Here is a 22,875-nt window from a genome sequence, read left to right on the forward strand (position 1 = left end):
ACCCATGGGTAACCTAGCCTCTCACTGATAAGGGATTAAGTAAATATGTTTTTTGCAGGACTAGAGACACTTGTATAGGTTTCTCTAGTGTAATGGAGGGTCAATAGTTCAAGACTGAAGCTGTAATCCATTGGAAAAACTGCTGCCATTCAGCTAAGGCTATACAAACTTGTAAACTGTGATTGTTAGCTTAAACTTTAAACATGACTATGGGATTCTACTAGGGAAATCATGTTTTATAATAAATGCCCCTTCCTGGATCCTCCCACTGCCCTATCTTCAGCAGCAGATTAGCACACAAAAAGGAGAAGGCATCAGCTTCTGCCCAACTACCTCTCTCTGCTAGAAGAGCTTAGAAGAACTTGGTGGAACAGCTTCTTGGATTCAACTGTAAGTGTTTATAAATTCATTCGCATATTAATACAGAGGAGTCGGGGAGTCTGAGTCTGAATCGGAAGTAAAAAAAAAACAAACAAAAAAAAAAAAACTGTGGAGTCGGAACATTTATCTACCGACTCCACAGCCCTGGAAAAAGTTGCCCTTAGAAACCAATCAGATCACTTCTTTCCTTTTTAACAAAAATGAAAGAAGCGATCTGATTGGTTGCTATGAGGAACTGGGCAACTTTTCCTTTGCATAGGTTTTGATAAGTCTCCCCCATAGAGTTTCTTTTACATTTATATTCGGATTGGTATTTCACATGGAAACATGTCGGCACGCATCTCTGATGTAATCTGATCTGCTTTTATGGGAGGATCAGCAGAAGAGAGCATCAGCCCTAATGTCAGTCAGTGGGGCCAATTCACACCTTTTCTGAGCATGCTGCATATAACATGCAAATCTTTGCTGCTGTATGTGAATTATAACAATTGTCATTGGAGCTATCACAGTGCTCTGCTCTGGAGTAATGTAAGCACATCCAAATTACCTTTAGACAAGACATCATCATATACGATTATTTACATAGTTCTATTCAGATTATTACTAGGAAATCTTTTCCCTTGTATTTTATTATACATCCTTTAGTGCTAAATGCTGGCTATGTCCTACATATTTTTTGTTTATTTTAAAGTCATACATTTTTACATGAGAGGTCGCCCTAAGACATTTAAAGACTACAGGCAGTACCCATGAATTGGAATAGAGTGCAAAGCTTACTACTGATTTAAGACGGTATGCAATTGGCTAAATAAAAGTATTTTATGGCACAGGAAGCAAAAGTTACACACTACATGATAAAAACAACATATAATGGCCTCAGTTTAAGACATTGTGTTAGCTATTCATTGCAGTGCAAACAGAAATATGGCTAGATTAATAATATTACTAACAGTAAAAATAAGCTCTTTGTATATACAACTTAGAGTTTGTTGAAGATGGTAGAAAAATGTAGAGGAGGCTGAACACATAGCACCGTAGTTGTGCCACATTCCAGTATTGATTTGGCAATTCAGTCTCTGCACTGATCTGGACCAGTGATCCTTTTGGCATCATATTACAGCGAAGACCATGGAAAGAAACTGTTCATATGAGATTTGTACCCAGCCGTCTTGGTCCGTGTCTTGGCGTCTAAAAGCATCAGTCAGTTTCTGGGGAGGGAAAGAAAAAAAAATAGATGCAAGTAATGTAATACAACCATTCTAATCCAGGTACTCACCGCCACAAACAGTGGAAGAGTCTGAAACACATGGACTAAAACCAATCATATGTGAATCTCTACCACCCTTCCCTTATGTAAATATGCACTTATTTTTTTTTTTTTTTTTCGGGGGGGATGGGGGGGGATCCCAAGTTACAACTCATATAGACCAAACAGTCACAGTTCTACTGGCTGTTATAAGAGACAGTCAGCAAGACTGGGAGACTACTGTACTGTGCCTGTTCCACCCAAAGGGAACGTGTCACCTAGAGCCAGATAATGAAACATCTTGTATGGGATAGACCTGCTCTGTGACCTGTGCAGGAAGGGAAAGAGGGAAGCGGTGACCATCAACTATTGTGAAAGGAGAATCTTGTATTATCTAGTCAGGTGGGTGAGATACATGAAACTACAGAATATAATAATCTGTGTGATCAGTATCTATTATACAGGTACTCTTAAAGCAAGCTCTGCAGTACATATACTGCCAAGAATCCTGCTATGAAGCTGCAGAACACTACATTTCAGTACATCCTCGTATACATGACATGTCTGTCCTTTCTGAATTCTCCCTTGCACCTTCTATTATAACATATTACTTGCATGAACAAGGTCTGGGAGGACCAAAACTTGAATGTTTGTTCAATGAGGTAAAAAAAAATAAAAAAATCCACTGGAGGTAAATCTACAGTTTAGGCTGTGTTCACACTACCATCAGAGGCTCAATTTGGAGACTCCTTCCTTTTAAATCTGATAGAATTACTGAAATATTGCAGCATGCTGCATTATTCCTCCTGTCAAAAAGCTTTGGTGCCACAATGGACCCCATTAATCATTGGAATCAGTCTGGCACTACTGGTGTCTTGACAGGTGGGTTAACCACTGAGGTCATGGTTTCAGTTATAACAGAAACCATGCTGGAGAGCATTCTACGAGCTGTAACCAGCATTACCATTAAGGCCTTTTTCACACCTCCATTAGTTCTTTTCTGCTTTAGTACATTTTCCTGGTCACCCAAAAAACATGTCCTGACTATAAAGTGGATCTGTCAGCTGAATAAAGTGTCTTATGTAAGGGCTGCATATTATACCAAATAACCTATAGGAGTGTTTAAAGGGGTACTCCAGTGAATTTTTTTTTTTTTTAAATCAACTGGTGCCAGAAAGTTAAACAGATTTGTAAATTACTTTAAAAAAAAAATATTAATCCTTCCAGTACTTATTAGCTGCTGAATACTACAGAGGAAATTGTTTTCTTTTTGGAACACAGAGCTCTCTGCTGACATCACGAGCACAGTGCTCTCTGCTGACATCACAAGCACAGTGCTCTCTGCTGACATCACAAGCACAGTGCTCTCTGCTGACATCACAAGCACAGTGCTCTCTGCTGACATCTGTCCATTTTAGGAACTGTTCAGAGCAGCATATGTTTGCTATGGGGATTTTCTTCTACTCTGAACAGTTCTTAAAATGGACAGAGATGTCTGCAGAGAGCACTGTGGTCATGATGTCAGCAGAGAGCTCTGTTCCAAAAAGAAAAGAATTTCCTCTGTAGTATTCAGCGGTTAATAAGAACTGGAAGGATTAAGATTAAGAAGTAATTTACAAATCTGTTTAACTTTCTGGCACCAGTTGATTTAAAAAATAAAAGTTTTCCACCGGAGTACCCTTTTAAGTATACAGCAGACTTGTAGTTATGAATCCAGAGTTGTTCTCTTCCTTTCCTGGCCAGTGATTGTATATTCTCATAATCCTCTCATTTCTCTAATGATTGCCAATCTCTATGGCTCAGAATGGTGTCACATATAATGCACAATAAACCAACTGCTGGATACAGAGGACACATGCCATATACATTGATGTCACTGCTGCAGCCAGTGTCATCATACTGGTAAAATGAACTACATAGGATAGAAGACCATGGCTCAGGCAGCATAGGAATGACAAGCAATTTAAACATAGACTTTTTGACATTTCTGTCTAGACAGGCATTATTCTTAGGGAAACCCCCCCAATGGTCTTATCTGCCTGCTGTAGCACAATATAGAGCCCTAAATTATTCATACACTGTTGCCCAGGAAATACTGTAGGTTATCAATTAGTTGGCATTTTCTTGTGAAGTTAAGCTTCAATTTGTCCAACGATAATATTGATAAATAATATTTAAGTGCTATTTGACTTACCTGCAAAACGATACAGCACTGAATGAAATCATCAAATGCTACCTGTCCTTTTCTCTGCCTGTCAAATTTTCTAATGAGAATGTCATAAAACTGATCCGTCAAGCGATAACCTGCAAAAAACAATTGAGGAGGAAAAAACAGAAATGAATGTGTGTATTTTAATTGTAATAAATCCAAACAAAAAGAATTGCAATGTAAAGTAAGGCAGAGGAAAGAGCCATAACTCAAGTTCCAAAGTTCTACAACAGTAAAGCTGCTGTCACTGACATTCACAAAGTTGTCCCTGTGTGTCCTCATACTGGATGTGTGTAAGCAGCATTACTGCCAAATGTATGCACCCCTAACATTATTATGTACCAGTAAGCTAGTATCACTTACCAAAACCTGATAAGGCTTGCTTTAGTTCATTCTTGTCTATTAACCCAGAGTTATCTCTGTCATAGGTCCGAAAAATATTCTGCCAGTCAGTAACATACTTCCATACCCCGGTAAACTCGGCGAAGTTCACACCACCTTTATATTCTCTGTCAAACATTGCTGGAACATACAAAAATACTAGCATTAGAAGACTACATATACAGTACAAATGGAGGTAAATATTACAATTTCAATATGCGATTGCAATATAATAGACAAATGGTGAAATCCCCCCTATTTCATGTCCAATCCCCTCATTTCATATAGCCAACCCCCCTCCCAATTTAATGTTCATTGAATTTATCAGATGCACTGAGCTACCGGCCCTTGTTTTCAGCATTTTAGACACTGCAATAAACTTTAATTGCGGTGTCTAAAGGGTTAAGGCCGGAGAGCACCTGGATCGGTGATGTCCGGTGTTAGCCAGTATGAAGCGAGGTCAGCTCCTGAGTCCATTTCACAGACCTGCGCCGTTTACACTGGTGGAAGGATTAAGTCCCCTCCTCCCAGTGCTGGACACTGCTGGGAGGTGCGACAGTGAGACGAAGGCTGGAGCGGCCAGAATGTGTCGCACAGGAGCGGAGCCTGCCTCCGTGTTTCATCTGCTTCCGTGTGGCACGGCAAGGCCCCTTCAGTGTGCCACCCACTGTTTATCCTCATAATTGCACATTTTTTGAAAGGGCTAAATTGTTATAATCGCAATTCACAAAAATCGTGATTAGATTGCGATATATTGTGCAGCCCTAGTTAACACTCTACCATTAGTGATCAATAAGATTCCATTTTACAGTCCGAACTTTTCAGCACATGGCAATACCATTTATGTTTTTTATTTTATTTGAAAAGTAGGTAAAGGGATTGATTGTACACAGCGGGAACTTGTATAAGAAATCATTTCATTGCCTATACAGTTCTATGCAATGCAGCGCTAGGAATATCAGAGCTGTACCAGCAGATGTCAGGGCAGTCATGGCCTGACAGGTACAGCACCCGTCAAATAATTGACTAGATGATGTAAATTGCTATTTATTATGGCATCTAGACCTTGCTTACTGGCTGGCATCTCTGATATTCATGAATTTGGTTATTGACAGCGAATGTTGGCTGTTTGCTGCTGATCTAGACCTTGCTTAATGGCTGGCATCTCTGATATTAAAGGGGTACTCCACTGGAAACTTTTTTTTTATTTATTTTTTTATTTTAAATCAACTGGTGCCAGAAAGTTACACAGATTTGTAAATTACTTCTATTAAAAACTCTTAATCCTTCCTGTACTTATCAGCTGCTGTATGCTCCAGAGGAAGTTCTTTTCTTTTGGGATTTTTCTATCTGACCACAGTGCTCTCTGCTGACACCTCTGTCCATGTCAGGAACTGTCCAGAGCAGGATAGGTTTGCTATGGGAATTTGCCCCTAATATGGACAGAGGTATCAGCACAGAGCACTGTGGTCAGACAGGAAAGGAAATTGAAAAAAAGCAAAGAATTTCCTGTGGAGAATACAGCATCTGATAACTACTGGAAGGATTAAGATTTTTAACCCCTTCCTGACACATGACATACATGTATGTTATGCACTGGGTGAGTAAATACTGAGTGGGCTTAGGATCTAAGCCTGAGCTATATCCGTTATCAGCAGCCAACATTCACAGTCAATAACCAAATTCCTTAAAGGGGGGGTACTCCGCTGGAAAAAAATATATTTTGTTTTTATCAATTGGTGGCAGAAAGTTAAACAAATTTGTAAATTACTTGTATTTAATGGCACCCACACTAATACATTGACTCTCTAAACTGGTTTCTATGCTAGTCAACGGTGCATCATTCTTTTTATAGTGTTTCTGTCACTTAAAAAAAATAAACAACCTTTTAATATGTCATAAAGACATGTCAAAAGTTTTAAGTGTTCAGACCCTGACTTATTCCTAGAACCAATAAGAGAAGAGCAAAAGTAACTGCTTATCTCTCCACTCTCAGCCTGCCCTGGCCTGCTCGCCGCGCGAATGGGTCGGGTAACCGGCGGATCACCAGCGGAAAATACTCTGCGGATCCCTTATGTGTGACCCTAACTTTATAAGTATTTTTTTTTAAGTGACAGTGTATCCTCTTACTAGGATATGTTACACTTCAGCTATTGGAGGTGCAAACAATAATACAGCTTGAACATAGTCATAGTTATAACCTGTATTAAATAATTGTATGAAGGTCCTCTCTCCTTCCGATCTAAGGTGGAGGATCCAGTAACTTATGGGATAACCCTTTTGACAGTTCATTCATTCATACCACATTATACAGATACCAGCACATTTTAATAATGTAAGAACTAGTGCACACCCCAGCATCTAATGGAAATCGGATGGACAATCTCCAAGCTACCATTCCATTTAATGATACACCACCCTTAAAAACGGTAGATATTATTTAAAGACATCTTGGCTGAGTTTTGGCTTAAGAGCAACTGACTTGTAAGAGCTTGAAAAACCTGATTGTGTTGTAGTAACCATGAGAATGTATAGTTATCCATTGATCAAGCGGCCCATCCCTATTGCTGGGAAGTCTCTTCTGCAGAAGAGAGAGGAGGGTAATAAACCAAGTGTGAATGGCAACTTACAGATAATAGCTCTGACAGTGACAGGGTTAAATGGTGTCCATGTACCTGAAATGAGAAGCGAGTTTAGTATTCCCACAGTACTTCTATAAGCAGTTCTATTAAAGATTACATGCACATCCTACAGAACAAGAATAGTAAACATATATATAACAAAATCTATCATCATTAAAATAAATTCTCCTATTTCTAGATATTGCTATGGCGCCTCCTGCTGTTATGTTGATGTCTATTTCAAGTGTTAAGGCCGGTAGTTACTCATGATCAGTTCTGCTACCTGTATGCCCTTATACAAAAGTGTAAGCAGACCTTGTCCCTAATATTGGGACCATGCAGAGCAACCCCACAGCCATCCATAAGTCTCACACATGAGGTACTCCTCGAATTCTGCTCAGCTCCAATATTGTCTTTCAGCTTAAAGGCAGTCTGTCAGCAGTTCTGAGCCATTAAATCTGCTGACAGCCCCCCACATATGTCCCGGAGGGAAACCATACCAGTGGTCTCTGTAATGCAGCTTGCGTAACCGAGACAAATGCTTTTTAACACCCCAGCTGCCTCCTTGAGAAGGGCTCAGGATGCGGGCTCCCCTTGATAGATGAGCAGAGCACCCTGTATTGAGATCTTTTACGGATTTTCCCCTTAGCTATGATTGACAGCTCTGGCAATCTCCTGGTTGGATGAGAGAGACGTCAATCATAGCTAAGGAGCAGAGCTTGGAAAACTCAATACAGAAAACCCTGCGCACTGAACAATAAAAGCCCTCCTCCTAGACACTTCCCGAGGTAGCTGCTAAAGCATGACTAAGCCCTCAAGTATTGTTGGACTACCATCCCTGATGTCTACAAGGGGCAGTCAGCAGTTTTGATGGCTTAAAGGGGTACTCCGCCCCTGGCATCTTATCCCCTATCCAAAAGGATAGGGGATAAGATGTTAGATCACCGCGGTCCCGCTGCTGGGGACCCCGGGGATCGCCGCTGCGGCACCCCGCTATCATTACTGCGCAGAGCGAGTTCGCTCTGTGCGTAATGACGGACAATACAGGGGCCGGAGCAGTGTGACGTCATGGCCCCGCCCCTCATGACATCACGGCCCGTCCCCTTAATGCAAGTCTATGGCAGGGGGCGTGACATCTGCCACGCCCCCTCCCATAGACTTGTATTGACGGGGGTGGGCCGTGACGTCACGATGCTCCGGCCCCTGTACTGCCCATCATTACGTGCAGAGCGAACTCGCTCTGCGCAGTAATGATAGCGGGGTGCCGCAGCAGCGATCCCCGGGGTCCCCAGCAGCGGGATCGCGGCGATCTGACATCTTATCCCCTATCCTTTGGATAGGGGATAAGATGTCTAGGGGCGGAGTACCCCTCATTTTTTTTTTTTTTTCATATTAACTGGCTCTAGAAAGTTAAACAGATTTGTAAATTACTGGAAGGATTGAGATTTTTTTAATAGAAGTACTTAGCTGCTTTATGCTACAAAGGAAGTTGAGTTGATCTTTTCGGTCTGACCACAGTACTTTCTGCTGACACCTCTGTCCATATCAGGAACTGTCCAAAGCAAAAGCAAATCCCCATAGCAAACCTCTCCTGCTCTGGACATTTGCTAACATAGACGGAGGTGTCAGCAGAGAGCACTGTGTTCAGACAGATAATAACTCAACTTCCTCTGGAGCATACAGCAGCTGATAAGTACTGGAAGGATTAAGATTTTTTAATAGAAGTAATTTACAAATCTGTTTAACTTTCTGGAGCCAGTTGATTTTTTTTATTAAGTACTGTGTCTTGTGGAGCAGAAACAAGAACACCAATTCAATCTTTTTCTTCAGCATGAAGTAATCTGAGCCATGACTGCTGTACCCTGGTTTGTGTGTTTTCAGATGTGTGCCAAGGACTTGTGGCTCTGAATGCCCAGATTATAAAGTCACTATTCAGGGTGGTCAGTCCGCTTTAAAAATTGTAACTGCTAAAACTAACATTTTAATATTTAATATTGTCAGAGTAGCAGCTTGCTAAATATCACATTTAATCCAGATATTTTCATGGAAGTCATTAGAGTCTTTACGTACCTAAATTCACATTACTTGATTTTATCTTACTTTATTCTTCTCCCACTTAACATTTCCCACCCAGATGCCATTGCCACAAGATAATGTTGTTCACATGGGTCAGACCATATATTTTAGACAGACTAAAATATCATCAGCCCAATAAACTGGAAAGTCTGATGATCTGGCATCGGTTTTTAGATTTACAAATGTAATTGTTTATTTTTATAAAATCAAAAAAGGGGGCGCAGAGAGATATGGTCCTGCATCTGACCACACTAATGTGTAGTTAGTCACCCAGCTTTAATATAGAAAATGATAAGAACACCAATATTGTGTCTCGGGTGTGCCTATGGGCACACCCGAGACACAATATTGGTGTTCTTATCATTTTCTTGTTTATTTTTATACACAGATATTACCGCTCATGTGGTCTTGAATAGGGTGGGGTGGATGCATACAGATGTGGTACCCTGCGATACAGGGCAAACATAGCTGCATACTGGTTCTGGACTGTACGGTAATATGGTTGGGTTCATGGGAAAAAAAACAGAAGTATTCTAACAGAAGGCCTCTTCATCAGGTCGGAATCAGTTTACACTGTCATATGTGCCGGTGTTACAAAACTACGGAAGATTTCCTTCTACAACAGGGTCCGTGTAATAGAAAATCTGAACCACCTATCTTGCTTGGAAACTTGCACAGCTATTTTTAAGGCGTTTCTCCCCTAGACATAAGGCTCCGTTGTGTAAACTAGGGGCATGGTCTTGGTTTCTAAAACCAACAGGACGCCAAACCCAGGCTGCTTAGTTTTTGGTCCAACACTGCACAACGCAGTCCTGCTGAAGATGCCGGAGACAGAGCTGCTTACCTCATACTACATGGAAAAACATGTGGCCTGTGGTTTTCTTTTTCCTTGTGAGAATTAACAGAACGTTCTATTTTTATTAAAATATTACTTGTACGAGGATTCGGCATCCCGTATAAGCAAAGACAAGGTGTCAGTTTTCTTACCGTTCGATAAAGCCTGCTGCAGTTCATTGTCCGATATGATGCCACTGTTGTCTGTGTCCACTCTGTAAGTGATAACAAAGACCTGATGTTAGTCATTAAATAAAAATAAAATAAAGAGTTATGTCTCTTAAAAGGCGAGGAGGAAAAACGTAAATGCCTCAAGGCCAAAATGGGCTATGTCCTTCTATTTAAAAATCTTAATCCTTCCAGTACTTATCAGCTGCTGTATGCTACAGAGAAAGTTGTATAGTTCTTTTCTGCCTGTCCACAGTTTTATTTTTTTGAAAGTATTTAACAGTGCTCTCTTCTGACACCTCAGTTCTCCTAACAGTTGATTTAAAAAAAAAAAAAAAAAATGTTTTCCACTGGAGTACCCCTTTAAGATGCTATCCACATGATAGGGGATAACAAGCTGAGTAGTGGGGTTACTCATCTCAGTGCTCGGCAATGTTTATAAGCCCATTAGAGAATTAAAGGAGATATCCAGTCCTGAAAAACGTATCCCCCGCGATCTCCTGTACGGGGCCCCGACAGCCCGTGGGAAGGGAGCGTGTTGACCACCGCACGAATCAGCGGCTGACACGCCCCCTCAATACAACTCTATGGCAGAGCCGGAGTGCTGCCTTCGGCAATCTCCGGCTCTGCCATGGAGTTTTATTGAGGGCATATAAATAAAACTCAACGTGTGTGTGTGTATGTATGTGTGTATGTATGTGTGTGTGTATGTGTGTGTGTATGTGTGTGTGTATGTGTGTATGTGTGTATGTGTGTGTGTATGTGTGTGTGTATGTGTGTGTGTATGTGTGTGTGTATGTGTGTGTGTATGTGTGTGTGTATGTGTGTGTGTGTGTGTATGTGTGTTCGTATGTGTGTGTGTGTGTGTATGTGTGTTCCACAAAAACTTCCAAACGGCTAAAGATATTAACATGAAACTTGGCACATATGTTACTTATATGTCAACAACAAACATAGGATAGGTCATTTAACCCTCACTCACCCTCATTTGCCAGGGGCGGGGTTTATGTTTAAAGTCCCATACAAGTCAATGGGAAATATATGTTACTACATAACTTCCAAACAGCTTGAGATATTTCAATAACTGGTACACATATTATGGACCGGGATAGGAGGACGGGGATAGGAGGACGGGGATAGGAGGACGGGGATAGGAGGACGGGGATAGGAGGACGGGGATAGGAGGACGGGGATAGGAGGACGGGGATAGGAGGACGGGGATAGGAGGACGGGGATAGGAGGACCGGGATAGGAGGACGGGGATAGGAGGACGGGGATAGGAGGACGGGGATAGGAGGACCGGGATAGGAGGACCGGGATAGGAGGACCGGGATAGGAGGACCGGGATAGGAGGACCGGGATAGGAGGACCGGGATAGGAGGACCGGGATAGGAGGACCGGGATAGGAGGACCGGGATAGGAGGACCGGGATAGGAGGACCGGGATAGGAGGACCGGGATAGGAGGACCGGGATATGAAGTCAAAAGCTTGATTTTGCTGTTGATTTTCCTCCACAGCAAGGATTAGGAAGGAAAAACCGGGCAACGCCGGGTACTCAGCTAATATATTATAAGATAGAAAATAGTTTGTCTAACCACCGAATGTATCAGAACTGTATACTATAATGAAAGTAGCCCTAGTAACCAAGTCTCCGGTATAAACAAGTCTCAATACAATTTTTGGTTGTCATCTCAAAGAGGTTTTACTGTATGCATGTAACATATGCACATTTTGTAGCTGATTTCATGCCTTTTCTGCAGTTTATTTTTTGCAGTTTTTAAACTTGGCTGATGGTGCAAGTCAATATCATACCTTACAATGCAGCAAATATGTGCATCTAGGGATGTCCTGATACCATTTTTTTTAAGACCGAGTATGAGTACCGATACTTTAATTCTAGTACTCGCCGATACCAAGTACGAGTACTTATATTTTAAAGGGAATCTGACACCAGGTTGACCCGGTTTCTGGCGCTGTTTACCGTAAGATATGTGGGTCCTTGTTGTGTACAATGGAGGCGGCTGCTGTAGTATGAGCCAAGATTTCTCTCTTCTCCATTGGACAGAACAGGGAATTTGCATTGGCGGTGAGACCGATGTTCACATGGTGAGCAGCGGTAGAAATCGGGTCACCTGCATCTACCTATCAATTGAAGTTAGTGCAGGTGACTATGATGCAAGATTGTCTTTAATAGTAGGTAGTATCCCCTTGCAGACATTAGCAGCAGCCCCCTGGCAGTCATTAGTAGCAGCCCCCCTGTAGACAGCAGTACCCCCTCTAGACCACAACCCCCCTTTAAACAGTGGGCCCCCATTTAAACAGCAGCTTGGCCCCCCTCCCCCCTTTAGACAGCAGCAGGCCCCCCCCTATTAGACAGCAGCAGGGCCGCCCCCCCCCCCTATTAGACAGCAGCAGGGCCCCCCCCCCCCTATTAGACAGCAGCAGGGCCCCCCCCCTATTAGACAGCAGCAGGGCCCCCCCCCCCTATTAGACAGCAGCAGGGCCCCCCCCCCCATTAGACAGCAACAGGCCCCCCCCCCATTAGACAGCAACAGGGCCCCCCCCCCCCATTAGACAGCAACAGGGCCCCCCCCCCCCCATTAGACAGCAACAGGGCCCCCCCCCCCCCCCCATTAGACAGCAACAGGGCCCCCCCCCCCCCCCCCATTAGACAGCAACAGGGCCCCCCCCCCATTAGACAGCAACAGGGCCCCCCCCCCCCATTAGACAGCAACAGGGCCCCCCCCCCATTAGACAGCAACAGGGCCCCCCCCCCCCATTAGACAGCAACAGGGCCCCCCCCCCATTAGACAGCAACAGGGGGTGCTAAACCGCAGCAGGCCCCCCCCCCGTTTAGTCAGCAGCAGGGTCCCCCCTCCCCGTTTAGACAGCAGCAGGGGCCCCCCCGCTTAGACATTAGTAGCAGCCCCCTCCTTGCAGGCAGCTCACCTCCTCGGGTCAGATGCTGGTGTTGACGCTCTGCAGCCCCGTTCTCCCGTCCTCCGGTCCGCATCGTGTCGTCCTATGGAGGAGCATGTGACATATACGTCACTCTGCTTCCTGCGTAGCGTTACGCTGGGCGCAGGGGAGGAAGCGGAGTGACGTGTGTGTCACATGCTCCTCCATGGAACACTATGATGCGGACGGGAGGATGGAAGAACGGGGCAGCAGAGCGGCACCAGGTATCGGGCATGGTATAGGGGATATTAAACGAGTCCCCGATACCAAGCAAATGGCTAGTATCGGGATATCCCTATGTGTATCTGATTATAGGGATTTGCTGCTACTGGGGATTGTGTTTTTTTCTTTCTGTACCTTGGGGCGTATTCACATCTACAGTACCCTGCATATATTTGAATGGTTGAACAAAGAATCAAATCTGCAGTTTCAAAACCTGCACATCAAATATGTGCAGGATACAGTACAAGTGAATAGACCCTAAACCGGTTTCTTACTGTAAACGCTTGGACATAAAGGAAGGTAGAAACTGCCCGCAGTATATGAAAATATGGTCTGCAATACTATGGGCCACTATACACATACGACTGCTTATACATAACTCCACTGGAGTGTAATCAGACTTAGGCTCCTTTCACACTATGAATTTTTCCATTTACAAACTTCTGTCACATGTTCCGTCACTACAGCAGCGAAACCCGGCCGTTACAAAACCCCTGACGGCCGTGACTAAATTGCATTGCAGCCTATGGGTTTTTGTAACTGCCTGTTTGCACCCGCATATGCCCGTAATTCATTATGGGCGTTATATAGTGCAGTAATTTTCCCGCCATGATGTCCCGTCACTATATAACGCCCATAATGAATTACGGGCATATGCGGGTGCATACGGGCAGTTTCGGGTCCGTTCTTGCAGGCTGCCAATGGGATTTTTTTTTACACTCCATTTACATCCGTCTGTACCCATCTGCACTCATTTCAGTTTTTTTGACAGCAGAAAAAAAATGGCACATGCAGTATTTTTTCTTCCCTCAAAAAGAACAGAAGAAAAAATGGATACAGTAAATTTAACATTGAAGTCTATGGAAAACGGATGAGCTTTCTGTTTTTTGATTCGTTTTTACTTCTAAGCATGCTCAGATGTTTTTTTTGTTTATTAACTGAACAATAACGGATCCAAACAGATAACCTCAGTTTGCATCCGTTATTGTACGTTTTTTTTAAAGGGGTACTCCGGTGGAAAAAAATTTTTTTTTATTTATTTATTTTTTTTAAATCAACTGGTGCCAGAAAGTTAAGCAGATTTGTAAATTACTTTTATTAAAAAATCTTACTCCTTCCATTACTTATTAGCTGCTGAAAACTACAGAAGAAATTCTTTTCTTTTTGGAACACAGTGCTCTCTGCTGACATCTCTGTCCATTTTAGGAGAAAATCCCCATAGCAAACATATGCTGCTCTGGACAGTTCCTAAAACGGACAGAGATGTCAGCAGAGAGCACTGTGCTTGTGATGTCAGCAGAGAGCTCTGTGTTCCAAAAAGAAAATAATTTCTTCTGTAGTATTCAGCAGCTAATAAGTATTGGAAGGATTAAGATTTTTCAATAGAAGTCATTTACAAATCTGTTTAACTTTCTGGCACCTGTTTTTTTCCACAGGAGTACCCCTTTAACCTCTTAAGGAGGCAGGGCGTACCTGTACGCCCTGCGCCCGGTCCTGATATATAATGCGGGGTTATGCCATGACCCTGCGTCATACTGGGTCAGTCCCAGCAGCTAATGACAGCCAGGACCTTGGGCTAATATCGTGCGGCATCGATCGCTGTGCCGCGCACTATTAACCCTTTAGACGCGGAGTTCAAAGTTGATCACTGCCTCTAAAATGAAAGTAAAAACTTCCCGGCAGCTCAGTTGGGCTGATCTGGACCATCGTGGTGAAATCGCGATGTCCTGATCAGCTAGAACATGAGCAGAGGGTCCCTCACCTGCCTCCGTCACGTCCGATCAGTGATTGATAGCACCAAGCCTGAAATCCAGGCTTGAGGAATCGGCCGCCGTTAACACTGATCTTTGCCGTGTCAATGCACGCCAATGATCTGTGTATGAGATCGCTATGTTCAGTGTAATAGCCACAAAGTAAGAATCACCCCTCTTTTCCCATAAAAAAAATAAAAATAAAAAATAAACTGTGTAAATAAAAATAAACATATGTGGTATCGCCGCGTGCAGAAATGTCCGAACTATGAAAATATTACATTAATTAAACCGCACGGTCAATGGCGTACGCGCAGAAAAAAAATCCAAAGTCCAAAATAGCGTATTTTTGGTCACTTTTTATACAATGAAAAAATGAATAAAAAGTGATCAAAAAGTCCGATCAATATAAAAATGGTACCGATAAAAACTTCAGATCATGGCGCAAAAAATGAGCCTGTATGTGGAAAAATAAAAAAGTTATAGGGGGTCAGAAGATGACAATTTTAAATGTATAAATTTTTCCTGCATGTAGTTATATAAGTAGGGTATCATTTTAACTGTATGGACCTACAGAATAAAGATAAGGTGTCATTTTTACCAAAAAATGCACTGCGTAGAAACGGAAGCCCCCAAAAGTTACAAAATGAAATTTTCTCTACAATGACTTTTTTTTATCGCTTCGCTGTAGATATTTTGGTAAAATGACTATTGTCACTGCAAAAGTAGAATTGGTGGCTCAAAACACAGCCATAATATGGAACTATAGGTGCAAAATTGAAACGGTGCTCTCTGCTGACACCTCTGTCTGCGTCAGGAACTGTCCAGAGCAGCATAGGTTTTCTATGGGGATTTTCTCCTGCTCTGGACAGTTCCTGACATGGACAGAGGTGTCAGCAGAGAGCACCGTGGACAACACAAAAAAGAAATTCTAAAAAAATAAAGATTTTCCTCTGTAGTATACAGTGGCTATAAAGTATTGAAAGGATTAAGATTTTTTAATAGAAGTCATTTACAAATCTGTTTAACTTTCTGGCACCAGTTCATTTAAATAACAAAAATAAATAAAATAAAAGGTTTCCACCAGAGTACCCCTTTAAGGATGCTGTAGCATTTTATTAAAGAGGACCAAATGTCCCACATCTGCAGCAATAAGTCTGGGACCAGTGTTTTCCAACCAGGGTGCCTCCAGCTATTGCAAAACTACAACTCCCAGCATGCCCGGACAGCCGAAGGCTGTCCGGGCATGCTGGGAGTTGTAGTTTTGCAACAGCTGGAGGCACCCCGGTTGGGAAACACTGTCTTGGACTGAAGAAACTGGTTCATACTGATCCTTAAAGGGGTACTCCGCTGCCCTGCTTCCGGAGCTCCGCTCCAGAGCGTCCGGAAGTTTATTGTTCCTCGTGACGTCACGCCCCCTTCCCATAGACTTTTGTTGAGGGGGCAGGAGTGATGTCACCAGGGGGTGGGAGTGCCGTCGCGAGGGGCGGCCCTGAACACGGAAGCCCGCACACAGCGTTCGGAACAATAAACTTTCGGACGCTGGGGAGTGGAGCTCAGGAAGCAGGGCAGCGGAGTACCCCTTAAAAAAAAAAAAATAGAAAAAAGTTTGCATGTTCAGTTAAAAAAAAAAAATACTAAAATGGAATGTTTGTATCAGTTTGCTTGAGTTTTTATGATCAGTTTTACTGCTTTTCTATACAATAGAGCTCCATCCACATTAGGAGTACAGTGCACAATAAGCAGGGTCCTAGTTAGCAGCGCACACCTGGAAAAAGTGAAGTCATCTGAAAGTCTAGAGGTTTCCCTGAAGTGATCTTTACACATTACTCCATGATGAATCACTGGTGACTGACCAGGACAGTGTATAGCGGTAGTATATGGCAGAAATAATCCCTTACTATTCCTTACCAGGTAAATCCAGCTATGTTGTGTGTACACACAGAACAGCACATTACAGCTACGTCATCTGGAAACCCTGGAGACTTGTCCTTTCATCATTTGTTGTGGGTCTCTCAGGTCACATGTTTGACACAAAAAAGATCCTCTTAACCCTATCAAAACCAAAGCCACACAATTCCTCCTCCTGTGGGTCAATGGAGCCTGAGACACCATTGGGATGTGTCCTATGACCGTGTTGAGCATTTTATCCAGCACTGCGATATCTATAGTTACATTAGACCGTAATACATTGTTTCATTTGACACATGCCTATTTGGAATAAATAAATAATAATACATTTCCAATTATTTTTATTTTATAAATACATTCCATTTACAAATGAAAAGTGCATCCCCTAAACAATACACCTCATTTCCCCAACAAAACAAGCTGCCACACACTTACACTGACAAAATAAATAAAAAATAAAGACATTTAACACAACTGAAACACATGATCACCTACTAGGGCTCAGTCCTAAAAAATGATAAATTGTAGACTACAGGTTATGGGAAAATAGTGGTTGCAATGATACAATTAGAGATGAGCGAACTTAGAGTAAATTCGATTCGTCACGGACTTCTCGGCTCGGCAGTTGATGAGTTTTCCTGCATAAATTAGTTCAGCTTTCAGGTGCTCCCGTGGGCTGGAAAAGGTGGATACAGTCCTAGGAGACTCTTTCCTAGGAATGTATCCACCTTTTCCAGCCCACGGGAGCACCTGAAAGCTGAACTAATTTATGTAGGCTAAATCATCAACTGCCGAGCCGAGAAGTTCGTGACGAATCAAATTTACTGTAAGTTCGCCCATCTCTAGATACAATGCCTATTCAACCCATTAGGACAGTGTTTTCCAACCAGGGTGCCTCCAGCTGTGGCCAAACTACAACTCCCAGCATTCAGCTGTCCGGGCATGCTGGGAGTTGTAGTTTGGCCACAGCTGGAGGCACCCTGGTTGGAAAACACTGCTGCATTAGGATAATATGCTCTAGATTTCCAACGCGTTTCATGCATGGAAGAAATGACTTCTCACTTATTTCCACAAAAGTTCTGCACTTCAGTTTACATTGTGAACTATAGTGCTTTATTTTCTGCTATGTATGTTGGAGTTTTATATGTGCTTTAAAATTGTTAAAGGGGTACTCCTATGGAAAACTTTTTATTTATTTATTTTTTATTTTATCAACTGGGGCCAGAAAGTTAAACATATCTGTATATTACTACTATTTAAAAATCTTAATCCTTCCAGTACTTATTAGCTGCTGCATGCGCCACATGAAGTGCTTTTCTTTTTGAATTTCCTTTCTGTCTGACCACAGTGCTCTATGCTGACACCTCTGTCCATGTCAGGAACTGTCCAGAACAGGAGAGGTTTGCTATGAGGATTTGCTCTTACTCTGGACAGTTCCTGACATGGACAGAGGTGTCAGCAGAGAGCACTGTGGTCAGATCGAAAAGAAATTCAAAAAGAAAAGAACTTCCATGGAACATACAGCAGCTGGTGCCAGAAAGTTAAACAGATTTGTAAATTACTTCTATTAAAAAAAATTATTAACCCTTCCAGTACTTATCAGCTGCTGTATACTTTACAGGAAGTTATTTTCTTTTTCAATTTCTTTTCTGTCTGACCACAGTGCTCTCTGCATTTTAGCAACTGTCCAGAGTAAGAGCAAATCCCCGTAGCAAACCTATCCTGCTCTGGACAGTTCCTGACAAGGACAGAGGTGTCAGCAGAGAGCACTGTGGTCAGACAGAAAGGACATTCAAAAAGAAAAGAACTTCCTCTGGAACATACAGTAGCTGATAAGTACTGGAAGGATTAAGATTGTTAAATAGAAGTAATTTACAAATCTGTAAATTTGATTTTAAAAAAAAAAGTTTTTTCAGCGGAGTACCCCTTTAAGTGACCATTTTTCATGTTCCTATGGAAAAAGTCACACTACTCTTTTGGACAGTTGGACAAAGCAGGTCACTGTGGGACCGGTTTCCTATCGGAGTAGGGATGGAATTATTAGCAGGATCTAGTCAGAAATCTGGCATCTATGTCCTGCCTTAGGCCGTGTTCACACCTTCATTATTCCAAATCTTAGCAGAATCTCATGACACACCCCATATGTGAATGAAGGTATTTAATATTCGGGGGGGGGGGGGGGGAATTATTGCAAAATAATGAAGAAGCCGTAGAACTAAGAAAATAAATAAATAAAATTTTAAAAAAATGTAAAAAAAAAATTATTGAAAATCTAGTAGAAAATCTCTAGTTTTGTCCGAAAGAATTTTAGGGCTCATTCACATTTCGGAATCTCTGCCCACCTGTAGAGGGCGCCGGCAGAAGAAGCAAGGACTGCTAGATGCAATGCATTTCTGAGCACATTCCCAAATTTTTTTTTTTTTTTTTTTTTTTAACATGTTCATTCTATTGGCAATGTCTGGGGTCCAGAATTTCTGCGGCGGAATGTTTTTTTGCGGAAATTCCGTAGTGTGAATAGTGCGGCAGAATCAATAGGAGGCTGCTGCGTCAGATTTTCCACAGCGGAACTCTGGAATTAAATTGCGCTTGCAAATTATGTAGTGTGAATGAGCCCTAATGTGGCCAATCCACTGCGAACAAGGGTCTAGGGCAGGCAGAGAAGTGAAGGTATCCCGCTGATCACAGGGCAGTGTTTCCCAACCAATGTGCCTCCAGCTGTTGCAAAACTACAACTCCCAGCAGACCCGGACAGCCGAAGGCTGTCCGGGCCTGCTGGGAGTTGTAGTTTTACAACCGCTGGAGGCACACTGGTTGGGAAACACTGTCATAGGGTAATGATAGGAAGTCAAGAAGTGGAGGAATTTCCCCAGAGTGCACTAGACGCATAGCTGATAAGCACAGTTCACACTTTGCATTACCGCACATAAGGACCCAAGTCCTGGAGAGGGTTATCAGTATGAAGGGGGTGAAGCATGCCCCAGATGTTACATCCCCATAAACCGGCTGTAATCTGCTACATGGACTTCTGTACAGAAATAACGGAGCGGTACCGCTTTATGGGGCGCTTCTATTCCTACACTACCACGTAGTAATATGACAGACCCCAAGAGAGTGAGGGGTATGCTCCTATACAGCCCGCAGGGTCCCCGGAGACCTTCCCTGGAATCACACTCACCTGCGGAAGACGTTCAGGAGGAAGTTCTGGTCCGGGCCCCGGTACTGGTAAGCCATGTCTCCGCTCCGTGTGCGCTCCTGTCAGGCTCTTCCTCCTCCTGTACGAGCAGACTGTGTCACCCCGACCCGGAAGGTGTCACCGCCGCCCACGCCCGCTCCCCGCCTCCCTCACTAGGACGCCGTTTCCCCGGCTGTCACTGCCGCACACGGCCCGTCCGGAGGGTGAGTACAAGCTGCGGGGAGTGAGAGCGGACGGGCTGCCCACATAACCAGCGTTCTGAGGTCCTAAGGGGCACGAGTCTGATTCTTTGTGAAGGACACGTTTACTCTGCCTTATATCAGGGTGCAGTCACACCACGTTTTTGCAATACAGTTCCCGAATCAGTTTTTTGATGAAAAACGGATTCCTCAAAACCTGACTAAACTGTATCAAAACGTGTGTACAAATTTCAACCCGTATACGTTAAAAACCGTAAACGGTTTGAAGAATTATGTCCGGTTGCATCCGTTTTTTAAGAAAAAACTTATACATTTTTAACTTTTCACTCCATTTTGAATAAAGTTTCACTTGTTTGATTGAAATTCCAAGAAAAAAAACTGCAAAGTCAAAAAACATGGTGAAAACCGGTTGGAACCGTATGCACATACGGTTCTGTATGCTTCCCATTGACTCCCATGTTTAAAAAAAAACGTACACGGTTTAATACAGTTTTTCACCTGGACAAAAAAACGTGGTAGACTACTGTTTTGGGTACGGGGAAAAAAACTGACAAAATTGTATAGGATGCAAAACGGACACAACCTGATGCATCTTTTCACATTGAAAACGTATACGGGTACTGTATTGCAAAAATGTGGTGTAAATGCACCCTTAAAAGGTTTATCCAGGAATAAAAACCCTGCGCTAATTTCTCCGGTTGTGCGTGGTATTACATCTTGGCTCCATTCACTTCAATGGAATGAGCTGCAATACCGCACCCAACCTGAGGACTAGTGCGGTCAGCTAGGGGTGCATTCACACCACGTTTTTGCAATACAGTTCCCGTATACGTTTTCAATTTAAAAACCGTATGGAACCATATTGAAAACTGTCAAACAATGCATCCATTTTGCATCTTGTACATTTTATTTTATTTTTTTTCCCGTACCCAAAACCGTAGCCTACCACGGTTTTTTGTCCGGGTGAAAAACCATATTGAAACCGTATAATTTTTAAAAAATTTTTAAATTTTAACGTGGGAGTCAATGGGAACCGTACAGAACTGTATGTGCGTACGGTTCCATCCGGTTTGCACCATATGGTTTTTGACTTTGCACAGTTTTTTTCTTGGAATTTCAATCAAACAAGTGAAACTTTATTCATAATAGTGTAAAATGTTTAAAACGTATACATTTTTTTTCCTTTAAAAAATGGATGCAACCGGACATTATTTTTTAAACCGTATACGGGTTAACATTTTTACACACATTTTGATACCGTTTAGTCCGGTTTTGAGGAATCAGTTTTTCATCAAAAACCTGATACGAGAACTGTATTGCAAAAACATGGTGTGAATGCACCCACACCTAGACAACCTCTTTGAGGGTTCAAACACACTATGTGGGGAGAATTATCAAAACCCATGCAAAATAAAAGTGGTGCAGTTGCTTATATAAACCAATCATATTGCTTCTTTCAGTTTTCAGAGGCAATAATAAAAATCCAAAAAGCTATCTGGTTGCTATGGGCAACTGCTCCACTCTTCCTCTACATAGATTTTGATAAAATCTTCCCCTATGTTCCTGCCCCCATTAACCACTGAAGGACGCAGGGCGTACAGGTACGCCCTTGTGTCCTGGTACTTAATGCACCAGTTCATACCTGTACGCCCTTGTGTCCTGGTACTTAATGCACCAGGTCATACATGTACGCCCTGACATGTTAAAGGGGTACTTCGCCCCTAGACATCTTATCCCCTATCCAAAGGATAGGGGATAAGATGTCAAATCGCCAGGGTCCTGCTGCTGCGGACCCCCGGGATCTCGGCTGTGGCACTCACTATCATTACTGCACAGTGCAAACACAGGGGCCGGAGCATCGTGACGTCACGGCCCACTCCCTATGGGAGAGGGCGGGCCGTTACGTCACGAGGGGGCAGAGCCGTGACGTAACGATGCTCCGCCCCCTGTATTGCCCGTCATTACGCACAGAGCGAGTCTGCACTGTGCAGTAATGATGGCATGGTAACGCAGCCGGTATCTCGGAGGTCCCCAGCAGCGGGACCCCGGTAATCTGACATCTTATCCCCTATCCTTTGGATAGGGGATAAAATGTCTAGTGGCGGAGTACCCCTTTAAGTAGCTTTGAAGAGACTGCAGGAGCTGCGCTCGCTTCAGAGCAGTGAGTGTTGGCTACCATCTGTAGCCACACTCACTGTTATATTGTGCAGTGGCGGTCCCACCACTGCCTGGCATTTATCCCTTTAGACGGCGTGATCAATGCCAATCACGGCGTCTGAAGTGAAACTAAACATCCCGGTAGTTCTGAGGAGCTCACTGAACACGCCGCGGGGGTTCCGCGAGTAAAAATGGGGACAAGGGTCCTCTTACCTGCCACCGATTGCCAATTCACTGATGTAGCCTGGCTTATTAGCCAGGCTTGTTCAGTGGATCGCCGATCTCACTGCGAAATTCTATGCCGTAGGCATGGCATTATACAGTGAATGCTATCTAATGATTGCTTATAAAAGTCCCCTATGGTGACTTAAAAAGAGTAAAAAAAAAAATAAAGAAAAGTCTCTAAATTTATTAAATTAAATGACCCTTATCTTCCCATTTGTTTGCATGTTGCATGATGCGAGGTTCCATGTATCTATGACTGCTGCTGAGGAAAAAACTGAGATAGTTTTGAAACGCGTCCAGCATCCCGTTTAATGAACATTGCGACCACCTCTATTAAGAGTT

The 22,875-nt window shown here is 43.0% G+C and overlaps 2 protein-coding genes across 3 annotated transcripts in view; one reads left to right on the top strand and one right to left on the bottom strand.

The window, feature by feature from the left end:
* Positions 1 to 1,181: 1,181 nt before the first annotated feature.
* Positions 1,182 to 20,091, bottom strand: PDCD6 (programmed cell death 6). Its single transcript, XM_056520828.1, has 6 exons — positions 19,934 to 20,091; positions 9,902 to 9,963; positions 6,848 to 6,892; positions 4,200 to 4,358; positions 3,822 to 3,931; positions 1,182 to 1,589 (listed from the first exon to the last, which is right to left on the bottom strand). Exons 1-6 carry the CDS (start codon positions 19,987 to 19,989, stop codon positions 1,491 to 1,493), a joined length of 531 nt encoding a protein of 176 aa, XP_056376803.1. The 5' UTR covers positions 19,990 to 20,091; the 3' UTR covers positions 1,182 to 1,490.
* PIGM (phosphatidylinositol glycan anchor biosynthesis class M) overlaps positions 20,023 to 22,875 on the top strand; it is a 30,812-nt gene continuing 27,959 nt past the window's right edge. Inside the window, exon 1 of one of the 2 annotated variants that reach the window (XM_056520824.1) lies at positions 20,023 to 20,154. The gene's annotated coding sequence lies outside the window, so the exon portion shown is untranslated. Of the gene's footprint in view, positions 20,155 to 20,195; positions 20,215 to 22,875 lie in introns of those variants that run through there. The other variant, XM_056520827.1, reaches the window with a different exon arrangement.

This window comes from Hyla sarda, chromosome 5, assembly GCF_029499605.1.
Source record: "Hyla sarda isolate aHylSar1 chromosome 5, aHylSar1.hap1, whole genome shotgun sequence".
Lineage (NCBI taxonomy): Eukaryota > Metazoa > Chordata > Amphibia > Anura > Hylidae > Hyla > Hyla sarda.

What these genes read in the sequence shown, in the direction of transcription:
- PDCD6 (XM_056520828.1), bottom strand. Translation starts at nt 19,989, where the DNA reads ATGGCTTACCAGTACCGGGGCCCGGACCAGAACTTCCTCCTGAACGTC. An exon ending in CACTGTCAGAGCTATTATCT is followed by an intron (nt 4,359 to 6,847) that starts GTAAGTTGCCAT and finishes TGTATGTTCCAG; the next exon opens with CAATGTTTGACAGAGAATAT. An exon ending in GCAAGCCTTATCAGGTTTTG is followed by an intron (nt 3,932 to 4,199) that starts GTAAGTGATACT and finishes TGTTTTTTGCAG; the next exon opens with GTTATCGCTTGACGGATCAG.